We start from the raw sequence: 27135 nt of genomic DNA, 5'->3' as shown, positions 1-27135 counted from the left end.
TTTGTCAATCCTTTATTTTACAAACTGATTAAGAATCTACTAACGCCGAGAGATCGATTTTTGATCTCTGTCGAAACAAGGAATTCCGTGAATGAGACCGTAAGCCTGGATAGAACATGGTTTGGGAATCGTTTAAAGAAAGTGCATAAAAGTGGAATAATAGTGGATTAAAGGTTTGCCAGTACCATAAACTTTTAAGTTCACATTGAACGATAGATTACAATCGAAGAAACGCGAAACGCTAGGGAAAGCTGCGAGGAACTTTCACAAGCGAAAGATCAGATTACTTTCCATAGTTGAGGCGACGCGGCTCGACATGGTAGTTCATAAACCGCGTGGGATTTCATCAAAATCCCGTTGAGAGCGCAGCGTTTGTCGCCTTGGAGAAGATCTATGGCGTTACTGAAAGTTCGCGGGTAAATTTCACGCCTTCTCTCGAACTTTCCCTTCAAAAAGTTTCTCACCCTGCTGTGCGTAAGTTCGCGCATTACGCCGAGGTGATGATTTAAAAGGAAATTCGCGCGGAATTTCTAAGGGGGATAACGTATTTACGAGAAAATACGCCTGCCGTTTCTACTTTTCATTTACCTTCCGCTTCCTGATCAAATTCTATAATTAAATCCTGTAACAAGAAGAAGCGAAGGATTACAAGTGAAAGAGATGTTAAATCACGCGACTTTACAGCTTCAGTTTATTTCACACGGTTTCCCTTCGATGAAACTTGTCAAAGTAGAAAAGTTCCAGCGCGATAATATTACTCGATTACTTTTATGTTAATTTCAGAGATAGATTTGCATGTTCACGATTGAAAGAAAAAGGAACGGTCGTATGAAGTTTAGGAAGTACATTGCATGTTGTTAGAATCTAACTGTACTATTACTATACTATAGGATACGAGTTTAATTCGATTTTTATTTAGAAAGTTTCACGGCATATAAGCGCCACTGCATGCTTTTGAATATTCAAACTTGTTTCGACAATGCCGAAACTGTTACTAGAATTTACAATGGTAACGATGAAACGAAAACTAGAATTGTTGAAAATAATATCTAAAAACATTTAATATAGAAACAAGATAAAACATGGCAGTTTCGTGTTTTTAACGAAAAGAAAATCCGAACAATATTATCTGGCGAAAAATTATAGCAAAACTTTTTATTATTCTTATTATTATATTATTCAATTTAATAGACGTATTATTTAACCATTTGGAAATGCAATTTAACAGTTAATAATTACATACTGATTTATAGAATGTTATTAATTTTTAATTCTCTCAAGTTATAATACATTAATGAAATTATTATAGAATGTAATACTGAAATATCTTCATGTTTTCTTTCAATTTATGTTAAATACGTCATAGATAATTCTCATTGTATTTGGAATGGGCTTGATACTTACAAACTATTCATTTAATAACACATGCAAATATAAGTATGATATATTTGATATTCGTTATAGTATTAGAGTTTTATTACATAATCGAAAATAGTGGTATAAGCCGAAAAGAAGTGATTTCCTGTGAAAAGTAAGTAAAGAAGGTAGAATGATAATATTTGATACAAGACTTTATTTTCGAGGAAATCTACTATGAAGTTTCATCAGGAACGCGTGCACTTGAGAAATAATAAGAGTCAGTTTGTCAGAGTTGTTGGAAGAAATATCTCTGCCTATCACGCTTAAATAATTTTTCAGCACGACGAAGCTCCGCCACATTTTACTAGGAAAGTTGGGAATGTATTAAACAGGCAACACAACTTTTGGATTGGAGGTGGAGGTGCAGTAAGAGAAGCTTCAAGATCGCCAGATTTAATTCCACTCCATTTTAATTTATGGGATTACATTAAGGAGTTAATTTATGCTGAAAATAAAGAAAACATAGGTAAATTGAAGCATAATTCAGTAGTGATAATCATAGTGCATCATACACGCGTTTGAAGAAGTGAAACTTTGAAATATTTCAGGTTTTCATGCTTCTATAATCCGTCGATCAACGCCTTGAATTAATCTGTAGTTTAACTAAATAAATGTAATATTGGAACTTATTGTTAATATAGTAATTCAAAGTATACACAATCATGACGTTTACAAACATAAACAGAGTATCTAAGTGTAATGCACGTAAGTGTCAAATGCACGTGTAATTGGCAAAACTTCATAGCTGATCTTCTCGAAAAATTTGTTCATTGTATCAAAAATTATTACTCCATATTTTCCACTTATTTTGGAAGGGGGAATCGTTCTCTTTTGGCTTGTACTACCATTTTCGATACATGCCCTATACTATTACAATCAGAAATGTCACTATTAAATATCTTATTCATTATATCCTGTATTAACACTTTGTGTATTAACAATATATTATGTAATAATAATAATAAATTTATTAAGTAGTCCAGCTGGAGGACATTTAATACATATTACGTTAGAAGATCCAAAATAATTTGTATTGTAACATAAAATGTTTCAATTTAGAAGGTCAATCAATTTGATATTTTTGTCGTATTTTAATTGTGTATTACAATAGAAACCAAAATTCGAATATTTAGAATTTATGAATTGTTGTAAGGAATACAATAAACTACTTACCATCGGTTCTACCGATGTTAGGCAACGACGAATCAGTTATTTGGTGTGGACTAGGTTCTACACTCGGTTCTGGCCTTTGTCGAGAATTTTGAATATTTTCAACTACAAATTAAACGTAATTGAATTTCCGTTACATTCATTTTCATTTTGATATATTCTGCACAATTTACGAAATTACGTACTATAAATTCCTTATCATCTTTTGTAATGCTATCGTATAATGTAGGTAAGTACGGTAATGAATTTCGAAAGCTTCTAATTGTAACTATAAATTTCTGTTAGTGCACCTTATACACTTACCTTCTTCACTAGTAGAGGTTGGAGTAGTAGTTGTAATTCTCGGCTGTGTCGTTGGTGTTGGAATATCTGCAAAATACATAATTTTGAATAAAATTTATGCAATTTGAGTTTAAATTTACATTCATATAATTGATTGTTATTGCATAGGTACTAAGATTATCACTATTATTTTAAGTAGTATCATGATTATTATTATTATTATTATTATTATTATTATTATTATTATTATTATTATTATTATTATTATTATTATTATAAACATCATTACTATCATTACAAATATTTCAGTTAAGTTATACATTTATTCATATTAACTCCGAGCTCGTTAAATATTATATAACTAATTGTGACAAACTGTAATATATAAATGGTTTAAATAGTCTAATACTAACGATAAATATTTTTATAACAAATACGATTTATGGGCTAAAGGTTATAATGATTCTTTATTATAGGAATTGCATTATAATAGGTGTAATCTTTGTACATGCACTAGAAAAAATTATGACACTTCTATTCTGAATTATAAAAGAATGTATCAAAAAATATGTAAAAACATCTTATAAAACAAAATTGAATAGTACGAGATATTGTTCATATGTATATTAATTTTACGCTTTTTTATGTATTAGTGCGTCTAAATAACGCTAATGTAATATTCTTTGCTATAGTGACTATCAAACTGGGTACTAATTTTCTTTTATAATGAATTTTAAGAGGTAATACGTATTTTCATTGAATTAGCAATATCCAAATCATTTGAAACTTAAAAAAATTTTAGGTAGAGAGTTCATTCATGTATCAAAAACGGTTAAGACGGAAAATGAAGAATAATAAAGAATTATTTGAATATCCTTCATACTATATGTACTCTACAACAAGAAAATAACCAAAGATTTAAATTTGAAAAAAGACGAGTTAACTTATTACCTATACTGTTAACAATTTGGATGTAATAATCTATTTGTCTAAGAATCAGCTGTGTTAATGCGCCCTACCCGCCTTATTTCTATCAAATTGAAATAGATTTAGATACTTTATTAATTTTAATTCTATAACTAAAGGAAATCTAGTTTAAAATTGGAATAACTTTTAAATCAATAATTTTGAAAAATAAGTGTATTAATTGGTTTTAGATTTGTATAGAAAACAAAAGAAATCGTACTCTCTAGATGTGTTAAAAGATTAATTTTATTTCATGTCATTTCATTTGTCTAATCTAATTGTAAAAATACAGCTTGTCTGAATTTTGCGAGACACCCGATATGAGCCGTCATGAAAATTGCATGAAAGTATCGATTACAGAAAGGTCTTCTATGCCGGGTTCTCGTAGCCATTAAGAAAGTTATTATCCAATTCCATAAATTGGTTAACTCGGTTTTTGTTTTCTCTGACAACCTATCGGAAGGAAAATTTAAAATGCAAATATGTATTAAATCGCGATCACCGCAAGTGAAGAGTTATTCAATTGATTTCGTTGTAATGTATCGAGTCGGTGACTGATTAAAGCACGAAGTTAAGAAGTACCACCTACGAGTAGACCAACCAGAAAACCTACAATTACAGTTCAATAGATAGCCGTGGATTCTTTTTGTCAGAAAACAGAGTGACAGTGGCTGTTATCGGTGATTTACGGCTCGCACCACTTTCCAGGAAATACGATTTTCAGGACAGAAAGGCTCACACTTTATCGAAACGATAAATTGCTTTCTGATATCTATCCGAAAATTTCTGCTAAATGTATTAAATAATATTGAACATGATCGTGAAACTTAATTTGTGCAGTTTATATTAATTGGATACAAAATAATTGGATATTAATTGTATGCATATATATATATTTATTATACATATATGTCATATAAAATAGCAATCTAAACATATTTAAACAAGAGATGAACATACAAGGTCATTTATGGACTTGGTGAACTCTAAGAATTGCATGTTCTCCATGACAAAATTTACAATGATAACAGAAGTTCGATTTTAATGAAATTTTATGTATACATATGTCGAGTAGAACGTAAAGTATGAAAAACAATAATCGTTTCTCCTGTAGAAGTGAAAAATTATTTCAAGAGAGAAAGATCAGCCACTAATGTTTATACATCCGTTCATTTCTAAGAGGAAAAATATTTCTTTTACTCCTTATTTATCTGCAACCAGTTATAAAAAAGATAACAATAGGCAAATATCATTACATAAGGTACAATTTTGTGCAATTTGTAAATAATGTACTCATTGATTTGTAATTTATTTTATTTTCTGTAATTTAATTCATGGTACGTTTTACACGAAATTGTTTAGAATCTATCTTTTATGTCCGAATTATTGAAGAGCTTGTATCCTCGTCGGTTTGATATCTCTTCAAGTAGTTGTTTGGTAAGTATACTGATATGGTGGAATAGTTTCTGTAAATGTTTTTGAACGTGATGTATTCGTGTATATTCGTAAGATTTTTTATTGAAATCGTTCCAAAATTTCAACATTTGAAGTGGACGCTAAACCCCACAGTTTTATGCTATGTGTCCATATGAATTTAATATACATTTATTCATTTTTGTTTTGAAGTTGAAATATAAGTTGATTAAAATGAAGCTGATTTAGATTTCCTTTTTTGTCAGATATGCTTTCTCTAGTTGAATTTACGGTTTAAATGCATACGAAAGTATTTGGCACAGTCTGCTGGAGGCATTATTTTTCTACTTAACGTAATTAGGTGACGCATACACTTCCTCTCAATAAAAGCTACATAGATTGACTTGTTTGCATTGGCTCTAATTTTCCATTTTTGTAACCATTCTTAAATATTATTTAAGCTGTTCTCTGAATTGTCTGATGCATTCTGTAGATCTACATGCGTGGATGATTGCCGTATCATTTGCGAAGATAACTGTGCGGCAATCTTGGGAAATTGGCATATCTGCGGCATGTAAAATATACTGCATTGGGCCAAGCACACTCCCTTGTAATGCTCCAAAATTGATAGGTACTACATCTGCCTGTACTTCCTTATACCTCACTGTAAAGAATCTATATTTCAGATAAAATTTTAATACTCTATATAGATTAAATGGTACACATTTTTTGATTGTTATAATAAGCCTTCGTGTTACTCTTTATCATAGGCTTGCGAAGTATCGATGAAATCCGTAAAGTAGTACTTTTTTCTTTAAATGATTGATTTATTTTTCGGACTAAATGATATATTTGTTAAGTTGTTTCGTATTTGCATTTAAGTTCAAGTTGGTATTCAAGTACTAACTGTTTTTCAACCGTAACAGAATTTATTTGACTGCTGATAAATCTTTCACTGCATCAGAATTTTTTCCAGGTTTTAATATTAATATTATTTCTGCTATTTTCCATTGTACTGGAAAGTACACGGTAATAGTCACTCAGGAGGGTGACTTTAATAACATATATGAAAATTAAAATCATTGGAGATGGGTGCCCTAAACAAAGCAGTTTCACCAATTAAATACATACATATTGAGAATCGTACAGAGAGAAGAGCGGCTGCCTTAAAAATTAGACTTCAATTTCGCGAAAATGGTCGTCAGTAACGTAAATAATAGTAAGAACAATAACGAGCTAGAATTCTCGATTTAAGAAAACCTGTTACGACCAAGGTCTTTCTTTGCGAAACCTATTAACCAAGGAAAAGTTCGGATCGATACTAGAATATGGTCGTTAGATGAAGGTATTTCTTCTATAACGGCCAACATGGCAATCTTGCAAACGCTTTTGTAGACTGATATAAAGATTTCATTCTCATGTACCTAGATATTCTGAGAGTATCTAAAATGAATTATTTATTTTTCTTTGACGTAAGCTTTTGTCCAAAAGTTAGTAGCGTAATAGTAACCTTCGCACATTTTTTACATTAAATTCGTAATTTAATGGAATAGTAATATTAATTATTGTTTTTTTAAATGAAATATAATTTTACAGAGGAATAAACAAATATTTGTTATATTATCATTAATAGATAATACGCGCTTTAGACAAAGTTAAATGAAAAGCTTATACTTAAATTCGCTTTTCTCGCGAAATAATTATAATTTCAAATAGAATCATGACATGAAGATTCTTAATTCGCATCGTTTTATTGTCTTATCACCGACTGATTCTTTGTTATTGGAATCTTGTTTCCTTTTTTAAACTTGCCTTATAAATCTATAATTATAATTACATACGTAAAGCAGAGAATGTGCGATGAATTAATTAAATCGTATTTTAAGAATGAACAAACCAACTGAGAAAGATATTTCTCGTTTAATCTATATTCTGCGACGTGCATTTTGTTGAAACTGCAGCGTTGTTGCTGGCACCAGGTGGTCGCGCGTCAACTCATTTATTAAAAGCACACTGTGTGAATACCGTTCAATTCACTCACCTTTTATCAAAAGAATCGTGACGATTTCAATAATTACTTTATTCATTACTTACTTCATTATCGTCTTCTTGTCCATTCATTGCGTATACACGTTATCACTGTTTTATAGAATTAGTAAAAGACTTTTTCAATATTTTCTAATATTTGTATAGCTCAAGTCATGTTACTCAAGTTGCTTAATCTCTTTAAGTTTAATGTCACGTCAGCGCAATATTTCAGTTTCGTTAGTCTTTTCACTTGAACTTTACGATTTTACAACATTTGAAGATATTAAGATATTTCTAGTACTATAATAAACGATATTTTTCTTATATCTTAAAAATTTATTTTTTCAAATTATTTATAAAGTATTTAGTGTATTTTATATACTATTGTATTATTATTTGTAATACATATTTGATGTAATTTGATACTAATGTACTTGCTGTCTTTTTTTTAATAACGTGAAGTGTACATTTTTGCTATTAAAGGATAAATATAATGTGAAAGATATACTTACGATACAGCTTAATACTGCCATCTGTTTCCCCTAGAGAATTCTTTGATATGCATTTGTATGTTCCATAATCGGACATTTCCACCGATGATATCGTAAGTTTCATGTGTACTTTATACTCATTATATGAGAAAGTTTGATTGTATTTTTCTCCTGAAAACAAAGTATTAAACAAGATCTATATGTAATTATTTTACAACATAAATATGCTACAGGAATAATTTTATAATAATACATAAATAATGGATGACTGATAATGATGTCGAATTTATAATAAATTTTATACAAAAGATATTAAAGATTGAATATTTGTTCAATTCATAAATGAAGTGAATTACAAAAGTAGAAATATTTGTACTCCCGATCGCCCAATTATTAAATGATTGATAATTGAGCTTTCAACAGATATAAACATTATCGTAATATAAAAATTCAGTGTAACGAAAACAGGGATATAAGTAAAAATTTCAAATAATTAATGACATAGAAGTACTCCTACTTTCAGAATTAGTCTTAGAAATATAATCCACATATAAAAATTAATATTTTATCAGGCAGACTTTGCATTTAATAACACATTTCAGACAATCTAGTATATCAACTAATTTTTTTGCCTATTTTGTTCCTATATTATTCCAAATATCCTTAGGTTCTTCGTTTGCTGTTTCATAATTCTGTAATGTTTTTAAAATTTCTGTCCATATGTGTCATATAATTTATATTTAGACTTTGCGGATATGTTGGAAGGTGCTGTCGTATTTGAAATAATAGTTACGACCTAATTGCAATTTAGCTACACTCGATAGCAAATATTCTCATATAATGTATAAATAGCGCATCTCGTTCCAATACCTTTTAAGCATAATATAAAAAATATTTACAGAATATGATATTAGTAAATGGTGTAATTTTTATATTTTAAGGCTTTTTCGAATATATTTACATTAAGTATATTTCGTATTAATTAAGATTTGACAAAATATGATAATGTTTTAATTCGTTGAATTATAAAATAAATGCGTATCGGAAATAAGTACGTATAAAATTAATACGCAATGTTGTAAGTTAAATATGTGCATTTTATTTTTACGTCCTTACTTGTTATGCATTGTATATTAAATTGTGACGATGCATTTTCTATTAATCAAGTCTTTTTTAATGTTATTTTAACAATGTAAAACCAATAAGCACCGGTTTTTTAAATATTTGCGCATTATAAAATGCTTATTTATGCTTATCAAAAATTGCAATTTTTTAATTTTTCTCCTTTATTCTAATTTTGGGTATCGATAAGTACTATTAACATATTTCACAAATAAATATCACTATTAACTTTTTAAACATTTAAGAAATGAATGAGGACGTTTATATAAAATTAAAAAATGTTGATAAATATAATATAATGAAAACTATATTGAAGAATGTATATAAAAACTAAAGATTGCTGCTGTGCATGTGAGCAAGTTTTGTTATTCCTAAATAAGTTAATGGTTTGTAATTATTCAGAAAAAATATAATTTACCGGTATTAAAATCTCTGTATATTAAAATTTTTATCAAAAGTTACATTATTGCTTTTTATTGTGAATAGTTATTCAAGTTATTTACGACTATTGTGCGTTAAAAACCAAACGTGGTAAGTATTATATGTATATAACATTTATTAAAACAATTCGATAAAACAACGTAACATCTACAATCAGAATTATAACGATTTGAAATATTTATTACTGACGCGGAATATGCAAAATTCTATGGTATACCTACTAACTATTATATTTGTTGTTATTTCTATACTCAGGGGTAAGATCAGAATAGTTATTATTTTATTGAATGGATAAATCTATCACACCGTTCTGGCTCAAAAAAAAAAAAAAAAAACAAAACAAAAAGGCATCTTAAGCCTATCGATTAAATCTATCGATTGTAACTAGGATTATCCTCTAGTCACTATTTCTTATAACTAACGCATCTGCATATGAATGGCGAGCACGAACTCACGTTGTCATTTTCAACAATATTAATTATACAATTTAAAGAATGTTCCGCGAGTAAGAAGCTACTTTAATAAGTTATTTTACCTATTTTTCAATTACAACGATGATGAAATACTTTTATATAAAAGAATCTTTGTAATAATTTATTTTTATATTTTCTTCACATAAAAGCAAGTTATTTGTGTAGGAGGCTTCATCTGTGCTAAAATCGGGTTTGAAAACTTGTTTAAGGTGAGCAATTCCAGACTGCAGAAGAACAGATAATCGGTAAAATGTTATTCTGCATGAGAAAATATATACAAAATGTGAAATGAAGTGTTTTCATTTAACGCATATATTGGATTAATCCTTGACTAAATATGTTCAAAGTAGATTTCATTAATTGTGGACATATAAATATATGTAAGTATATCTTCACATTTTAATTAATGAAACCTCAACGTCTATAAAAATTCTCGATAGGTTCTTCTTATTTAAATTTTATTTGTTGTACAATCCATTTGGATCATTGGTAACGAATGATGTAGTATAATGAATATATATAATGAATTATCGAGTTATAAAATTTATCTAGCATATATTCTTATTTATTGTATGAAACATATAATTACATTGTTAAATTTCTATAATATATAATTATGAGTATGGATATATATGTATCAAAACATAATTTCATAATTACTATATTTTTTGTACTGAGCCATCTTATTTTTAATTCACATACTTTACTGCTTTTTTGTAGTCTGCATGATATGGTTCTCTGTTCTTTAGCTTCTCCTTGTACTCTACTAAAGATAAAATATTGTTATAGTCGATCCTGTTAGCGACAACATTCGATTTAGCTCTGACGATCTGTGTCGCCACAGTAATAATAATAACAATATTCTAGTTGGTAGATTTTTGCTCGTTTGAGGTAGTATAACATGATTTATATTTTCAAGTTTATATACGAACATCGGAGAAAATGAAGTTAAGGGGTAGAACCTTTTGCTGAAACTCTAGATAACACCCTTTAAAATACATAAGAAAGCAGGAATGCTATAAATATATATGTTTCAAATGCAATGGATGTAACATGTCTATACCGTAGCTAATTTTGACAAAAACTTTGTAGAATCTCATTTAATTAATAAATTTTTATAGAACTAACAGAAAAGAATTTGTTCATATTTCTAAGGGATTTTGGAATAAATTTTAACGAAAGGTAAATAAGTTGCATCCTAGATGAAAATGGTATCTTCTAAATATTAAAAAATGGATAGAAATATTTGCGTAATGCGTCTATACAGATTCACATTTTTAGGGCTATGAACAAAGAAATAGGTATTAAGAAGTGATTTACTTAATCCGATAAATATTATAACAGGTACTTTGAATTCTTTATGTGTATAGTTTTGTGTATTATGTACATTCTATATATCTTTATTACAATAAAATAGGCAATCTAGAGAAGTGAACATTTTTCAATCAGAAGAATTTTAAGCGCGACAAACCATGTGAACATTAGGGAAATTTAAATTGTTTTAACAATAGAAGAGTTAATACAGAAATCACGTGTACTTATTTTAGTTATGTAAAAAATATATTACATTACTTAGTTTTATGATTGGTGGATGATGTTATAAATAATGCAATTTGAAATAATGTAATATTTTATTATATATTTACAAGTATCAATCGATTTTGATTCATTTGAATTCTATAGTGCACTTTATGCTTCATCGAGTATAAAAGCAGACATTAAGGTTTCACGCATGAATGCTTATACATCATGAAAATGAACCTTCATTGAATTGGTAAATTGTTCTGACTCTTTACTCTTTTCACACGCGCATTTAAATTAATTTGGCGGAGAAGAATTACGCACGTTACGTGAATAATTCCGTAAATAAAATGAAATAACAATTGTAGTTATATGTAACAAAATGTATATATATCTGATGTAACTTTAGAACTTGTAATATGAGAATGATATACAATTATCGAAAATGTGAGAAATGTTAAGTTTAATTTTTCGGGCTCTACAACTTTCTTACGTTGAGATATTTTTTGTCATTTCAATGGAAATATAAAATTTCGAAGGTATTTGTTACTTTTTTAAATGTATGTCCGAAATTTGTGAAACATCTGTCGAAAATATGAAACGAATACAAAATGTAAATAGGGTCGCTTTTTATGCAGTCAAAAGACTGATTTATTTGAAAAACCATTTTTTACCATAATGCAATGCATTTCTCAATTATCACGATTTTCGTTTTAGCTGTTACATATTCATATATTTGGTAAAATTCACGACACCTACAATGAGAAAATTTCACACGGCATCCTATCAAAAATGAAATAAAAACTAGCTTGTAGTATGAAAGCTGATCACGCTATGTGCTCATTACGGCCTCGAACAATGTTGAAATGGGATTAGAATATTATATAGCATCACAGGATTAATTTCAGATAGTGAACCTATAATAAAGGTAATACCTTTGTTACTGTACTAAAAAAGGAAATTGATTCTCAGACGATATATATTCATAATAGAACATCCAAGTACTATATTTATTTATGTTATAGTATATTATGCTATTTTATTGTAATCTGTGTGCGTTATTACCTTTTAAGAAATTTAAAAATTAAAGGCGAATGAATAAAGTGTAAAAAAATATTTAGTTTTCAAAACAAGACCTTTTCATATTGGATATTTAAAGGGCTTGGATCCAAACAAAGCCCCTTTTATTTTATTTTAAATGTTTCAAATCCTGAACGACTTTACATACCAACAGTAGAGACTTGAAATTTATACCCGGCGGGTACACGGATTCCTTTGTAAACTGATTCTAAAGGTGTGTCTCCACTACACCGATCGGTATTGTTCAAATCGATGAACGTCTCCACTGACAGCACAGAGGACTACATTCGCCTATCTATGCCCTACGTCATGCCATAGTAAAATAAAAGTAAAACTAAAAACACAAACTCCTTGTGAGCCACTCGGTACGTCCGGTCCCCACTTCCCTACTACGCGCATCAATATGGTTTTCCTTGAAATAGTTACGAATGTCTCTATATGTTCGGTTTTGTGGAGATGTACTGTAGGATAAATATGTATCTATAACTTCATGATCACTTTACGATGATAGTATTAGCCATGTCATTATTTGAAGATAATTTGTTCTAAACAAAAAATGTCTTAGAGAAGAAAAATATTTTGAAGGGAGAATGAAATATCTGCTGTAATATACAGTGAAATGTTGCATGAGGAATATCGGGTCAGAGAGAAAGGATTTTGTAATTAACAATTTGAGATCGTGCGAGAATCAGATGAGAGTGAAATCTAGGTATAGAGTGTAATGATCTGCGGTAAAGCAGAGAAGTATTTTCTTAGCTAGAGGGAAACTTCCTGAGAGATACAGGATGAGAAGAAGGAAAAGAGAAGAAGGAAACGACGGTGGAAAGGTAGAATGCATTTATGTAGTGGCTCTATCGACCGTTGCAAACGGAAGAAAAACTTTCGCCGGCTTTGAGTTTGGAAAGCAGATGAAAAAGTTTAACGACGTTGAACTGCGTTGCCGAGCATTACCACGCTAGACGTCCAATGGATTTTCGGATATAAAATTACTTTTACTCGGAAAGTTATAGATACCAATATTTCCGTTCTTATCGTGTCTTCGTTCATTAGTAATGTACTCAACATGCTAATTATCGATACGGGATTTTAATTAATATTTTAACAACTTTTTAACATCCTATAAATTTTTAAAATCATATTAATACTGTAGATTATTTCTGGAGTAGTCATTTCAGTTATTAAATTTATCGGATCTGTCTAACTACCTATACCATTATCCTGAAAGAATAACGGTAAGTTCAATGGATAAAATTATAATATTTATGATGAGTAATCAATTAAATGAATATGGGATCAGGATTTTTATTGTACAGAAATAAAATTAAAAGTGAACAAAAATTTGTAGCAAAAAAGATAATGTGGTAACGTTTTCATATTTCTAACTGCGTATTAAATACTGAAAATTGAAATATTGAAAATACCGATTTGGAAAGATCTAAAACACCTTCTTCATATCAAATATCTTGAGAAGAAGGTTAACCATCGGGAAATAGAGGAGCGACAAATACCTTAAATACGATGGACAAGGTATGCACATATAAATTAAAATTTCTAGTCCTTCGATACCTAAAGGATATGAGACAATTACATAGCATAGAAGAAAGCCGAGAAATTGGAAGGTACTTTTACGAGAGAGGTTCGTTAGCTGAAACTTTCGCTCAGGAATTAATAACATAGCAGACATCGTTTTCCCTCGGTAAACCGCACGTTACGAGCGAAAAGAGCGGCGCAAAGAGCAGAAGTCATGACAATCACGAGTCATTAAAGTTGTATACACGGTTCAGCGAAGCTAGGTCCAGAAAACGTCTGGTTTGAGATAGTCGAGAAGGGTGCGAGTCATCGTGATGCGGAAAGAACGGATGAGTTAGAATAGCGCAATGCCAGAGAGAGGGGTGAAAGGATAGTAATGGCATTGGTAAGTAGCCCGGGGCACGCTACTCTCATACAGAGGTTACTTCAGCACCATCCGTATTTTAGTTTTGTCCGCGTGATATGTATTCGTTGCTATCCAATAATCTAAGATTGCATCGTTGCGCGGGGAACATCCAGTTAACGGGAAGTGGTAAAATTCAAGAATGAAAATCGTATTTTTCTAAATCATATTGATTTCTATCTACTTTTTCTTCTTTAGTTTATTTCTTCGTGTTTTATATTCGCCTCTCTTTCATTCTTGATTACATATTATATCACATAAATTTCTATTGGATTGAAAAATAAATAAGTTCGGTTAAACTCGATATGTTTCTTTATTTGATCGCATTTATTTATGTTACAATCCAATGTTTTATATAAAGACAGGGTTTAGTCACAAGTGCCTAAAAGTAAAATTTTTCTGTATGCAAATAATATTTCTTCAGATTCCAGGAAATGATAAATTTCATACAAATAATAAATAATACACGTATGGCACGTGTTACTTCTAAAATTTATAGGAGTTTGTAATGGGTAGGACCACACATATTTCACATTTCTAACTTGCGAATAATGGTTTGTACGTGTACATTATTAGATCTGAGAGTAGAGCTACGGCCAGAATTCTAATAGAAATTATATTATATATACATGTATAAATATACCATTAGATTCACTTTCAACATTTCTTAATCATTGTGCAACGTACAACTATATACATATGTATATATGTAATTGAAATGATCGAATTTGATATGAAATAAATATTATCAGATTTTTTGCCATCAATTCATTTCTCCTCTTTAAGTATTGAACGTTCGTATCAAATATAAACGAGGATTCAACCGAAAAATTTTCTTTCTCATTTCGTTACACGTAAATTGTAGCTGCAGAATTTCTATATATGGTCGTATGTTTTTAAATGCGATATTTTTCCAGCATCGCTCTCATTCCAAATATATTATTGTTCAGCAAATCATTACATGTACATTATCGAGTCATTAAACTGCACCATATAATTCTTAGCGATCGAATGTTAACACCACATAAAGAAAAGAAATTTAGATAGTCAAATTTTGACTCGTCTGAGGATATTAAATTTGTATAAAATTCATTTTCTTTGTTATATTTTTACATTAAAATTTGTATGTAATTCATTATGAAATCAATTCATCATCGACTAAAATTTGCGTATGTGATCGAACTCGAGACAGCGGACATATATATCATGTATCAAAACGCCCGGAAAACATAATCTATCAATGGTTAAATATCTATGTTACTTTCAGTGACAATTGAATACATTTTCTGCGTTTTCTGATTCCTGTTTAATGCAACAAAAAAAAAAAAAAAAAAGAAAAGAAAAAAGGAGGTTTTCGCGATAGTGTGTTTTAGATGGTATTTTAATTGTAAATTGTCGCAGGTACAGTTATGTGTATTAAAAATTTTATTTCTCGTCCAAAGAATTGTGTTAATATACCTCTGAAATAATTCTGTTAACCAAATTATGCGTATTTATTTTTAGAGCAACCTGTCTTGTTTAATATACGAGAATTATTGTGATGTACTTAACGTTGGACATAGATAAATTAAGAATAATAAAACTTTTAACACATTGTTAACATAACAACAACCAACAGAAAAGGAACAAAGTAAACATTTTCATAGATATATACGTCTAAAGTTTAGAATTCTAATAGAAAGAGATGTAAAATGTAGAAAAAACAGGGATTTTTAAATTTTGTTCCATCCAGTTATTGAACTTTTTATTTGTCTACTCATTAATATACATACACTATATTTTAATTCATGGCTGATGAATTATGTATGTACAGATTCAACATTTTTTTAAATAAGAGAAATAGAATATTTATACTTTACAAAACTAGTATTTGAAATATCTTTATTTGTTACCAGTTACAAATATATATGTGTTATTTCCTATTTGAGAATATTTTCAAATAATAGTCTTGTGTTTTTGTATAAAATTTATTAAATTTGAAATTTGAATTTGAAATTTTGAACCATTTCCGTAAAAGTGGTAATGCAAAGCTGACTATTGCTCAAATGATATTTTCTTCCGTTTCTGTTTTTTCCCGTTGTTCCTCGTTTTCGTTCCAACACACTGACAATAAGAGACAAGCAGCGAGCAAATACGAGACAAATAACGGCAGGAAATTCTTGCAATACCTAATTCGCCTCATTTTCGTAAGATCTGGATTCTCGCAGATCCAGGATCAAGTGAGGACTATTAAACAAGTGTTACTATAAATGTTATCTGTCTATTTTCCCCGAATTTTATTCGTCGTCTATTATAAAAATGAAAAATGAAGAAAGGTTGTAAGGGAGAATTACCATGATAGTTATTATTATTAGAGTAATTATATCCATTTATTTATTTTACCTAATAATGAAATATAAAAATACGAGAGTATATTTAATATCTGCTTCATTATCTGTTTCAATACAGTTTCAATACAGTTTCACTGTATTGAATCCAGATTAATGAAGCTGAATATCAGATGGACGTTAAATCGTAAAGCATGTCGTAGCTCGTAGCTGTTATATTGGGAGACTGCAGGGCATCGCGGAACTAACATTCAGAATAGAACATAACGTAACATGTCGTGATAACCTATTTGTAATTTTCAGTTTCTCTATTCCACCCAATGTAACTAGTAGAGATGAAATCAGTTAGGCTTATATGGTGCTATAATGCAATTATCACCACGCCATACCGCGCAATTTATAACACCGAATATTTAGCTATATCAAACAATACCTATGCATGCTCTTACTACTAGATGATAGGTATTTTCGGATTAAATAGATTCATATTGTTTATATTGTAAATAATTTTTACGATTTCTTGTAATATTTAATAGCAACATGAGAATAACAGTGTAATAATGATAAAGTGATACACGTTATATTTAAGATAATAATAACAAATCTGTAACATTTTGTATTACTTGATGTTTAACCTGTTTCTATTAATTAATTAGAACTAATATAATGTAAATATAATATATTTGATTTAAATAGTGGCTATGAACAATATTAGGATAATGAATAAAATAAGCGTTACAAATGAAAGATGTACCTATGTAAGTACCAATACCCATCGAATCTAACGCATAAAATTAGTATCGATTCTACCTACACCATTGATCCTTAATGGTAAAGCACCTTTCGTTGTGAGATTTTGTGCAAACAACATCTAAAATTAACCTAATTAGTTGCGTAATTAGCAACCCTGTACATAAGGATCATAGCGTCTGTATCGTTGGCTTTCTTACTGTATCTGCATTACTGAGTCTAAAGCAATTAGACGCATTAACAGATCCGAGGATGCATTATTCCGAATAATTACCATACAAATATCGTGTCTCATTATCTGAAATAATTACGCGAACATGCACTCATATGTACTCGACGGCGACAGCAACACTAGGATGGTCCATGTTGAACGTTGTTTTTTCCTGTCGCTATGTTAGCGCAAACAACGTCAATGCGTTCAAACATTTACTATCACAATACAGATATAAATAGCGAAACACTAACATCTCTGTTATGTAAGCTAATCTTTTATAATAAATTTTGACAAGTTCAATATTGAAGCAGTAAATTATAAAGTAGTAAAGTGATTAACGTATTAATTAAGATATTAAAAATTGGGTTGACTGACTGACTTAGTAGTATCAAACATACAAAATATGAGAAATTCATTTATGACAGATATTCTTTGGCCGTTTATCTTATAAATACACCTAAATGTCCCTCTTTAAAATTTTATGAATGTACGGAAACGAAAATATTCTGCAAATTAAATATGTGTAATAATATTGTGCTCGTATATTGGAGTAAAAGTAAAATAAATTATTGTTTAATTTATGTTTATATTAATTTAACGTAGAACGCTTCTGTGAAATCATGAAAATTTGTATTTATTTTAATTCTTTTATAGTTTCATACATATGAAATCAAATTCAGATAAATAATTATATAAGTTATAATTATATAAGTCAAAATTATATAAGTAATCTTTTTCATAGGTTTAAAATAATCTATTAAACAAACTTAATTATTCAAATATTTTGATAGAACAAATTTACTATGATATTAACGTATAATTTTGGCTTTTATACATTGATGAAACAAAACGGTACCAAAGATTAATATTTATATCATATTATAGACAGTGTTGCTAATGTATAATTTCATAAAAAATTTTGGGATTGTTTAGATATACTGTTAGTGAAACAAGTACAAATTTCTCTAACAAGATTAAAATATCGCTGACCATCAAGAATTTGATTTCGCATGCAAATAAAAATATATATGAAATAACGATAAAAGAATATAAATATTCCGAATTTTCGAATCGGTAGTTTAACAGGTTGCGTAAAATAGTATGCAAGTAGTGTGCACACACATATATCTATGTAAAACAATAAAACATTATGTAAATAATCCTCACACGTGAAAAGTTTAGTACCGAACTCTCATTATTCGACGTAATTATGGATCCATGCATTTCCCCGTATCCAACTGTGACGTTGTTAGACTGTCCCAGTAATGTACGGTACATATGTGTCGTGTACTGTGCGTACACTCGTTAATAAAACAACATTAACTAGTCAGTACGGTTCAATCGCTCTTCAGTGAATTAGCAGTCCAGGAATACAAGCACGTAAACGCGAAAGCATCTCTTCGTTTCGTTATCCCTGTTATTTTAAATTAATAATGTCGTATACGTTCACTTCGATTTAAGGCACCATTTCCTCTCCAATAAATATCATGAAGCTTGGAATCGAATCATTTGACAGTTGAAAACTGAAAATTATATAAATAGTACAGTAGAATCTTGATTATCCGAATTTTCTATTATCTGACTCTGTTATTCGAACGTTTCATGATCTGAATAGGAATTAGAAATTACGTTTCGCATATAAACAATTTAGTCTTCTACAAAACTTTTTGTTAATGAACAATGATACTATTGCGCAAGCAATTAAATGTGAAGGATTGCTGTTATACACATGTATATTGTTGTTATTATTGTTACAAGCGTTGTATGCTTGGACGAAAGTTAAATATGCGACAATAAAAAAGGACATGGATGACGATAGTGAACTACATTGAAGACACCATACAGGAAGAAGTGGAAGATAGTTCATAGGGATCTAGTTAATGGGGCAGACGTAGAAGTAATTCTTTCTGCACTGAATAGAACTAGCAGAATTCAATGATTGTTATAAAGCCGACTTGATACAATAATATCAGTATGTTGAAACGTCAATTGTCCATGCTAGTAGCGTTATGTATGCCTCGAATAATGAATTGGAACATGTATAATAGTAATCATTACAGTCTTTAACATTTTAAAGCATTCGAGCCTTTTGAGATAGGGTTAAAACTGTACGAGGCACAAAAGGAATGTATATACTAACTTCAAGGAATTAAATCTGTTAAAAAAGTCTGATTTAACAGATATGAAGATTTGGGACCTACAAATCGTTAATCAAATTATATTTAATTTCGACATTTATTTATCAATATTGTTTTTATAACAATTTGAAATTATATTCAACATACTAAACGAAATTAATAGAAATGTAAACATATAACATGAAAATGCTGACTTTCATAAAATATTTAATAAAATTCAATTTATTTCCATTAAAATTTTTCATTGGCACTCATTCTTTTTAAGATAATATTTCAAAGGAACGTCATCTAAATGATCTTCAGAGTTAAGACATTATTTATCCGATATGAATAATAAATGTATATAAGGTGTTTCAATCTCGGAACAGGCTGTTTGATGTCCTATTACAAAGTTGTAACAAAGATATGTTATAACGTAAGAAACAATATTTTGGTCTTCAACAGCAAAGTATATGGAATAGGATATGTATAGACCACAGCGTGTATAGAATAAGCATCAATATGATTGATATGATGAATTATAAATCAAACCGTATTTTATCAAAATGTATTGTTAGGGATGATGAAAAATTGTTATAGGGTGTAATAGTGATTATCTTTATTGTCAATCTATAATGATCAATTTAAATATTTCTTACAATTTTCTAGTAAAATTAGAAATGACCTATGTCTATATAATATCATTCTTTTATTTATATCTATAAAATATATTGATAGAATTAAAAAAAAAAAAAAAACTGGGGCACCCTGTATACGCGTAAGGTAGTTTTAAGGATAGATATCTGTGTATTACATGGATTAAAAATAAGAAACATGATTGACAGTAACATTATTGGTTTACTTTACTTTACTTGCGTGTTATAACCAGAGATGACAAATGGACGTTGCACAGAGATATTGTATGAAATATTAGTTCAGCTAGGATGAAATGTCAATAAGAAGAGTGCGATTCATTTTATCTAAATGTAACAAGTTATTATGCTCCACACAAACGTATACAAATATAACATCTGGTGAGCTTTATATAAATTTTGGAATGTTCATTCTTTTGGTTACTCAATCACAAAAAGCTATTAACTTTATCGAATTCATATAAATTTATATTTACTTATGTGCGTTTATTTTGCTTGGAGTAATTCGGAAAATTGAAAAGATATAATCAATACTAACGAATCCATTTAATCAATATTAATGAAGTATTATTATAATTTTTATATTTGTCTACGTAAATGTGTAAAAAAGTTTAATATAACTAAATGCATTCGAACTGCAATTCTATAATATTTAAGTCAAAATACCATTTTTTATAATTTCGTTGTTTTCCTTTGTCCAATAATTGATCGACTTTGGGAAAGCTTCCGAATTACACTCTAAAGTCATCCTTTGTCCCTCTTGTGCTCCAACCAATTGATTTTGAATTGAAATCATTGGACTAACTGCAAGTATAAATTAAATTTGTCTTACTGTAAAGAACATGTAATACTGTATGCATAAAGTTATAAAATTATATACAGAATGCTATAAGAGAAGATACTCACACTGTACTGTAAGCATTATTCTTTTACTGACTGTAGGTGGTATACCATTTGAAGCGATGCACAGATATGCACCCATTTGCAATCGATTTATTTTAGTGATATTGAAAATAAATCCTTCCACAATTCTCACTGTAACAAAATCAAATGCTCATTAAAATCATCATAAGGAAATTTTTTATAAGACTAATTGAACACCATTGCGAGGTATATTTTAAATTGTTTTATCATAATAACATAGTGAATTGATACTATTAGAAAGTACTTTTCCTGTGTACACACATCAAGATATTTCATTAACTTGTATTCAAATAGTAAAATTTTAGAACGTTAACGATGCATTGAAATGAAATACTTCATGTGCTTCAAAGTTGCAAAACCTTTGCGGAGTAAGAGAATGTTCAACTACGTTTCCCAATAATACACCCCTATAAACTTCTCTTTGCTACAACCGAATGGTTTTAATCAATTAAATACTAAACTCGAAGCTTTTGTAGCATCAGCGGCCAAATGGTTTTCACTACAGTATCGGATAAAAGCATTCGTACACCCTTTAAAACACAATAACTTTTTTGAAATTGGACTTTTTTAGAAGTTAGAAGGATTAGTTTACTAGATGACACGTAAAAAAAAATACACACTAAAAATTTCATCGAAACCGGTTAAAGTTGCTATGAGTTATTAACGCAATGTTTAAAAGCCGTAAAAATTGCAGTTTTCCACGACTTTCGGCCTAAAATTTAAAAGCGCGTCTCACTTATGCCAATTGGTAGGATCTCGAAGAAGAAAACTCCAGTTGTTTGGGTTAATCTTAAAAAAGCTATTCTGTTTTAAAAGGTGTACGAATACTTCCGTCCAATACCGTATATCCAAACTGCAGTCTCGTACATTTTACGTTTAGACTATGTTTTTCTTTTTAGAAGTCACAGTAGACTCGTATAAAAAGCGAATCTGACTTCTTCTTTTTCTGTTTTTAAGTGCAATTATACATATACATACATAACTTTTTTCTACGTTTCGCTTTAGTTATATATTGCGATGGAATATTACATGTTATATGGTGGTATTCATACACAGGATGTTTTTAATGAAAAAAAATACTACAGAAACATGAAAAGAACTATTACTACTACAGTTGTTTGTGACAATGAACTTTGAAAATGATCAATCTTTATATGACTTTTAAAGTCCATAAATATTAATAACAATATATATCAAATATTAAATAATTGTCAAATATTTTATTAATTCATTAATTTACGAATATTTTATTTAATTCATTAATGCGTACTGATTGATGGATTCTTAAATTTTTATACATTTAAACACTTTGTTAACTGTTTATTATAACTGTTCGTTTTATGTAATTTTAGAGCTAACAGATAAATCAAATGTATATGTAAGTATATTTATTGTCAGAAATTCTTTAATCTCAATAAAACTATATAAAACTTCTATAAACTATTGTAATATTTCATTCTATGTTTTCGAATAATTTTTGCGCAAAAAGTCTTCTTATTGCTGGTTTTAAATCATTGCTTCCATGTCTTGTAAGTATATATACAGTAACGAGCAAAGTATAAACACACTCCGCTAATTTTATGTAAAAGGCGATAATACGACTAATTTTTCAAGTGATCGGTAATGATTAGGTAACAGAAACTACAAGCTGCGTCTGATTAACGAAATGTAATAGTTCATTTTCATTAACATTAATAATGTACAGAACATTTTACAAAAATGGACATCTCAAACCATGTTTACAGTTTTGCACTTTAATTATACTCATCGAATTAAGGTTTCAACCTAGTATTTCGTCCACTTTCGACCGAATACAGTGTGCAATTTCACGTGCTGTTCTATCCGAAATAAGTCGCGTTCTACTATTTTGTGAAGAAATTAGTGCACTAACATACTTTTTTTTTATTCTTGCAACTATCGTATGACTGACACCACATTTCTCTGTAATTTGCCGCAACGACAAACCTTTATCACACAAAGAAATAATACTGTTCTTTTTATCTTCACTAAGTGGCTTCATCTTGGATTAAGCATATCAAACTGAAAAGTAATCTAACAATGGTGTGGAACAGTTGACAGCGAAACAGTGGACAATCAGTGCTTATTGACAGTTTCGTTTCCCTGACATTTACATGTTATCATAACCGTTTCTGACGATACGTGCAAAACTGTAAACATTGTTTCAAAACACAATTATTATAAAATATCCTGTACATTATTAATGTTAATGAAAATGAACTATTACATTTCGTTAATCAGACGTAGTTTGTAGTTATTGTTATCTAATCTTTACCGATCACTTGAAAAATTAGTCGTGGTATCGCCCTTTACATAAGATCAGCGGAGTGTATTTACACTTTTGCTCGTCACTGTATATTGTTCCACCAGACTTTACTAGCTAAAAATTTCAGTTATTTGGAGAAATGCGAGATCTCTCAGATAGAATTTTTCTACTCCTCAGTATGATGCATAAAATATTTGCCTCCAGGTTATTTTTTTCAAATTTTTCCTGTTTAGAAATGACTAATTATTTTGTTATGTAAAATGATCAATTTAGTTCCCATAATATTTCAGATAATAATATAGTAACTTTTTTAACGCATAATAAACCGTTATTTCTTTTATCAATACTTTTTTATAAATACTTTTGCACTTGTAGCCCATGAGACTCCTATGAAGTAAGACATGATATGACGTACTTATATATATTCATGTAGCCGTGTATTTATACATGTTATACACGTTACCGTGTACTTGTACATGTTATATATGTGTTACATGTACTTATACGTTTTGCTGGTTCTACTTTTTACATTACATTTACATATTTACATAGCTATGATGGTACTATATTCAAACATAATAGTTTCAAATTACAAAATGCCAGTTTCCATGTTTACATATTATACAGAGATTCTCTGAAAATGCATATTTCTTATGTTTTTATTAGGTTTCTAATAATACATATTTAAAAATGCAATATATTTAGAGAACATTTAGAAGAATATAAATATAAAATAGTATCTGATAATAAGTCTTCGTTGCATACATTTTTCTTGTATGTTCTTACTTATCTTCGCTATCTATGCCACATTGTACAAAATTACAATAAAGCTATACTTTTAACTTTGAACTAATCGATTCAAAGTAAAGATATCTTCTCATTTTTTCTAGATTATCAAATGTTACATTAATTAGTGTGTAATTAATATAATTTATTTTTGTAATGTAACTAAAAATTAAGCTCTTTGTTTGACTAAAAGAAAAGTTATTAAAAATTAATTTTCTAATTACTAATTCTTCATTCTTAATACATGATTAAATATAAGTTTCATTATTTAAATGTTATCATAATTTTTTCGTTTTAAATACACTATTTTTGGGATAAAAGAAATATAAGTATGGCTGTAAATATAAGCACGAATTAGACAAATAAAATGATAGTATATGCACATGTAACGTTTTTATTTGAACTTACTCGGTAAAATTTCAAAGTCGTCCCTCTTCAGGACGGTGTCGCACGTAAAAAAAGGTTGAGTCTAAAACTTTAGCTTATTTCTGCGTTAGAAACACAGCGTGAGGTATAAAAGAGAAAACTATATATTATATTCCGAACATAGTTGGAAAAACGTTGGATTAAAATGCGTAGGCATATCATGGATAGAATTAGCATTCTAGAATTTCTCTCCGTCATTCTCTTTGAATACTAATTGACTAAATTGTAATTTGTCAGTAAATTATACAGTTGAAATGTCATTGCAAAACTAAACAATTCCAAATAGTTGAAAATAATTGTTTCGATAATCATTAATAACAATTCATGAAGCAAATACTTCTTACGTTAAGTACTTTGTAAAGTTTCACGCATAATTTACCTTACTGAAAACCGTATTTATTCGTATTAACCTGTACCTGTATATAGCTTGTTCATCGATTCATTTAGCAGGTCGGCAATCATTTATGAAACAGCAGCGTTGATTCCACATCGCAAGAAATCCATAATAGCGTGGTCGAAATTAATGTTAACTGACCGAGTCGCTCTTTACTTCTGCACCTTCGATACTGCGTCCGTTCCTGGCTTTTTGTTAGTCCGTTTAATCTGAGTAAGCATTCGATGCTCTGAATGCATTCCTGGCGAATTGCATGGTGTACATAACGCTTGTCATGAATTTCTTGTTAATTGTAGTTTACTCGGAGAACGTCTGATTATATCGCGTTATAGCAAATATAATTTGGTTATATTCTCGAGTAAATGTAGAGTGTCGAATAAGAAGAATGAAAATTGAAAGTATCCCAAGACGTATGTTTTATAACACTATATTAAATATTTTTTCTTAATTAAAATGTCCTATTTATCATTCCGAAATATCCCAGAAAACTGAAATTCTATCATTTGCTTTGTGACATATTTATCTTTCCTCGTTAAATTAAAAATATTTAGTCCTTATTCTGCAACAGTCTGCATAATATAATTTTACTTAAAAAATTAAAAACATGGGAAACTAAAGTAGAATCATTACAAATTTTTTCAGAAAATCCTCGGAGGTTTCCTAATTTTGAGAAACCACAACAATACGGATGATACGTTTTTACCCACAAATGCCAAAAATACTAAAATAAAATTTATTAGGAATTAAGTATTTATATTCCACGGAAGTGGTGTTCTCGATTAAAAATAAGAACATACAGAGTCTAACATAAAGTTTTGGAAGGTGCAAGAATATTTTTCAAATTTGTATATTCTAGTGACCTAATCATAGAAAATGGTGTATGGTTTGATAACATGAATTTAAATCGAATAATTATGTGTTATTGTAATTATAAAGAAAGATTATAGCAAATATTCATACACAGAATGTGTCTTATAACACGGATTGGATTGTATGTATAAACTTTTGTTTCACTTTGATAAATGAAATTTGAATTCTGTCTTAAGCCTCGTTCAAATTAATGCAAGTAACTCGAAACCCCTTTATGTATTTGGCTAACTTGAAATATCCTTTCATATTGTCTTATCTTTATTTCATCAAGTCACTTGACTTCAAGCTTCAAGAAAGTTTGTCTGGTTTCAACTATTTCCTCATTTGAAGAGAATAGCAGTTGTTATGTTATTCCGAGTTTCGTACTTCTTGACATTTAACTGCCTAAACCAAGTCGATTTCTTTTGAACTTTATATTCAGTCACGTATACACTGTATATGCATAAAATTCGTATCATATTCAGAATTATAATTAACATTATAATTAATATCTTACATACATAATGTATAACCAATACCTTTATTTTTCGTTACACATTTATTTGAAGCCACGTTACTGGAATTCAAACGACTTAAATTCGAGTAACTAGACTAATTTGGTGAAGCTGAATCTAATGAACCACCTGACAGGCATCTTATGATTGTACGTCAAAAAAAGGATAATTATGCGCTCTTGAAAATCGATTCTATCCATGCTTGAAAGCGCTGATGTCGTAATTCGTAGCTTTCTCTGGAATGTTCATTGTGATTTTTCAATTAAGTTGTACGAGAGAATATATTCTTGCTTTTTAAATCAGAATTAATATTTTCAGAAATATAACTTCAATAATAAAAACTTCGCTGAATGGATGAAATATGATTTTGATGTTTATTGACAGAGGTGTGATATGTGATATTATTATTTATCGCATGCACGTTGCCTGTTATTAGGCATAATATATTCTTATCAACAACAGAGAGCAAATGATATGCACCGATTGTTGAGTCCAAATTCATTAATATACACGGGGAATGAAGGAAAGAAATTCTAAAATAATAAACAATGTCGTCC

General features: G+C 29.2%; 1 protein-coding gene across 1 annotated transcript in view; it reads right to left on the bottom strand.

Moving 5' to 3' along the window:
- Positions 1–27135, bottom strand: part of LOC100742753 (neurotrimin-like) — a 252618-nt gene that overhangs the window by 2851 nt on the left and 222632 nt on the right. Inside the window, exons 5-9 of the mRNA XM_012386579.3 lie at positions 21307–21435; positions 21067–21204; positions 7791–7940; positions 2893–2958; positions 2593–2694 (exon numbers count right to left, since the gene is read on the bottom strand). Coding sequence (XP_012242002.1) covers positions 2593–2694; positions 2893–2958; positions 7791–7940; positions 21067–21204; positions 21307–21435 — 585 coding nt within the window. The remainder of the gene's footprint in view (positions 1–2592; positions 2695–2892; positions 2959–7790; positions 7941–21066; positions 21205–21306; positions 21436–27135) is intronic.

This window comes from Bombus impatiens, unplaced genomic scaffold (genome assembly GCF_000188095.3).
Source record: "Bombus impatiens unplaced genomic scaffold, BIMP_2.2 scf_0396, whole genome shotgun sequence".
Classification (NCBI taxonomy): Eukaryota; Metazoa; Arthropoda; class Insecta; order Hymenoptera; family Apidae; genus Bombus; species Bombus impatiens.
This window is presented reverse-complemented; position numbering and strand designations above follow the sequence as displayed.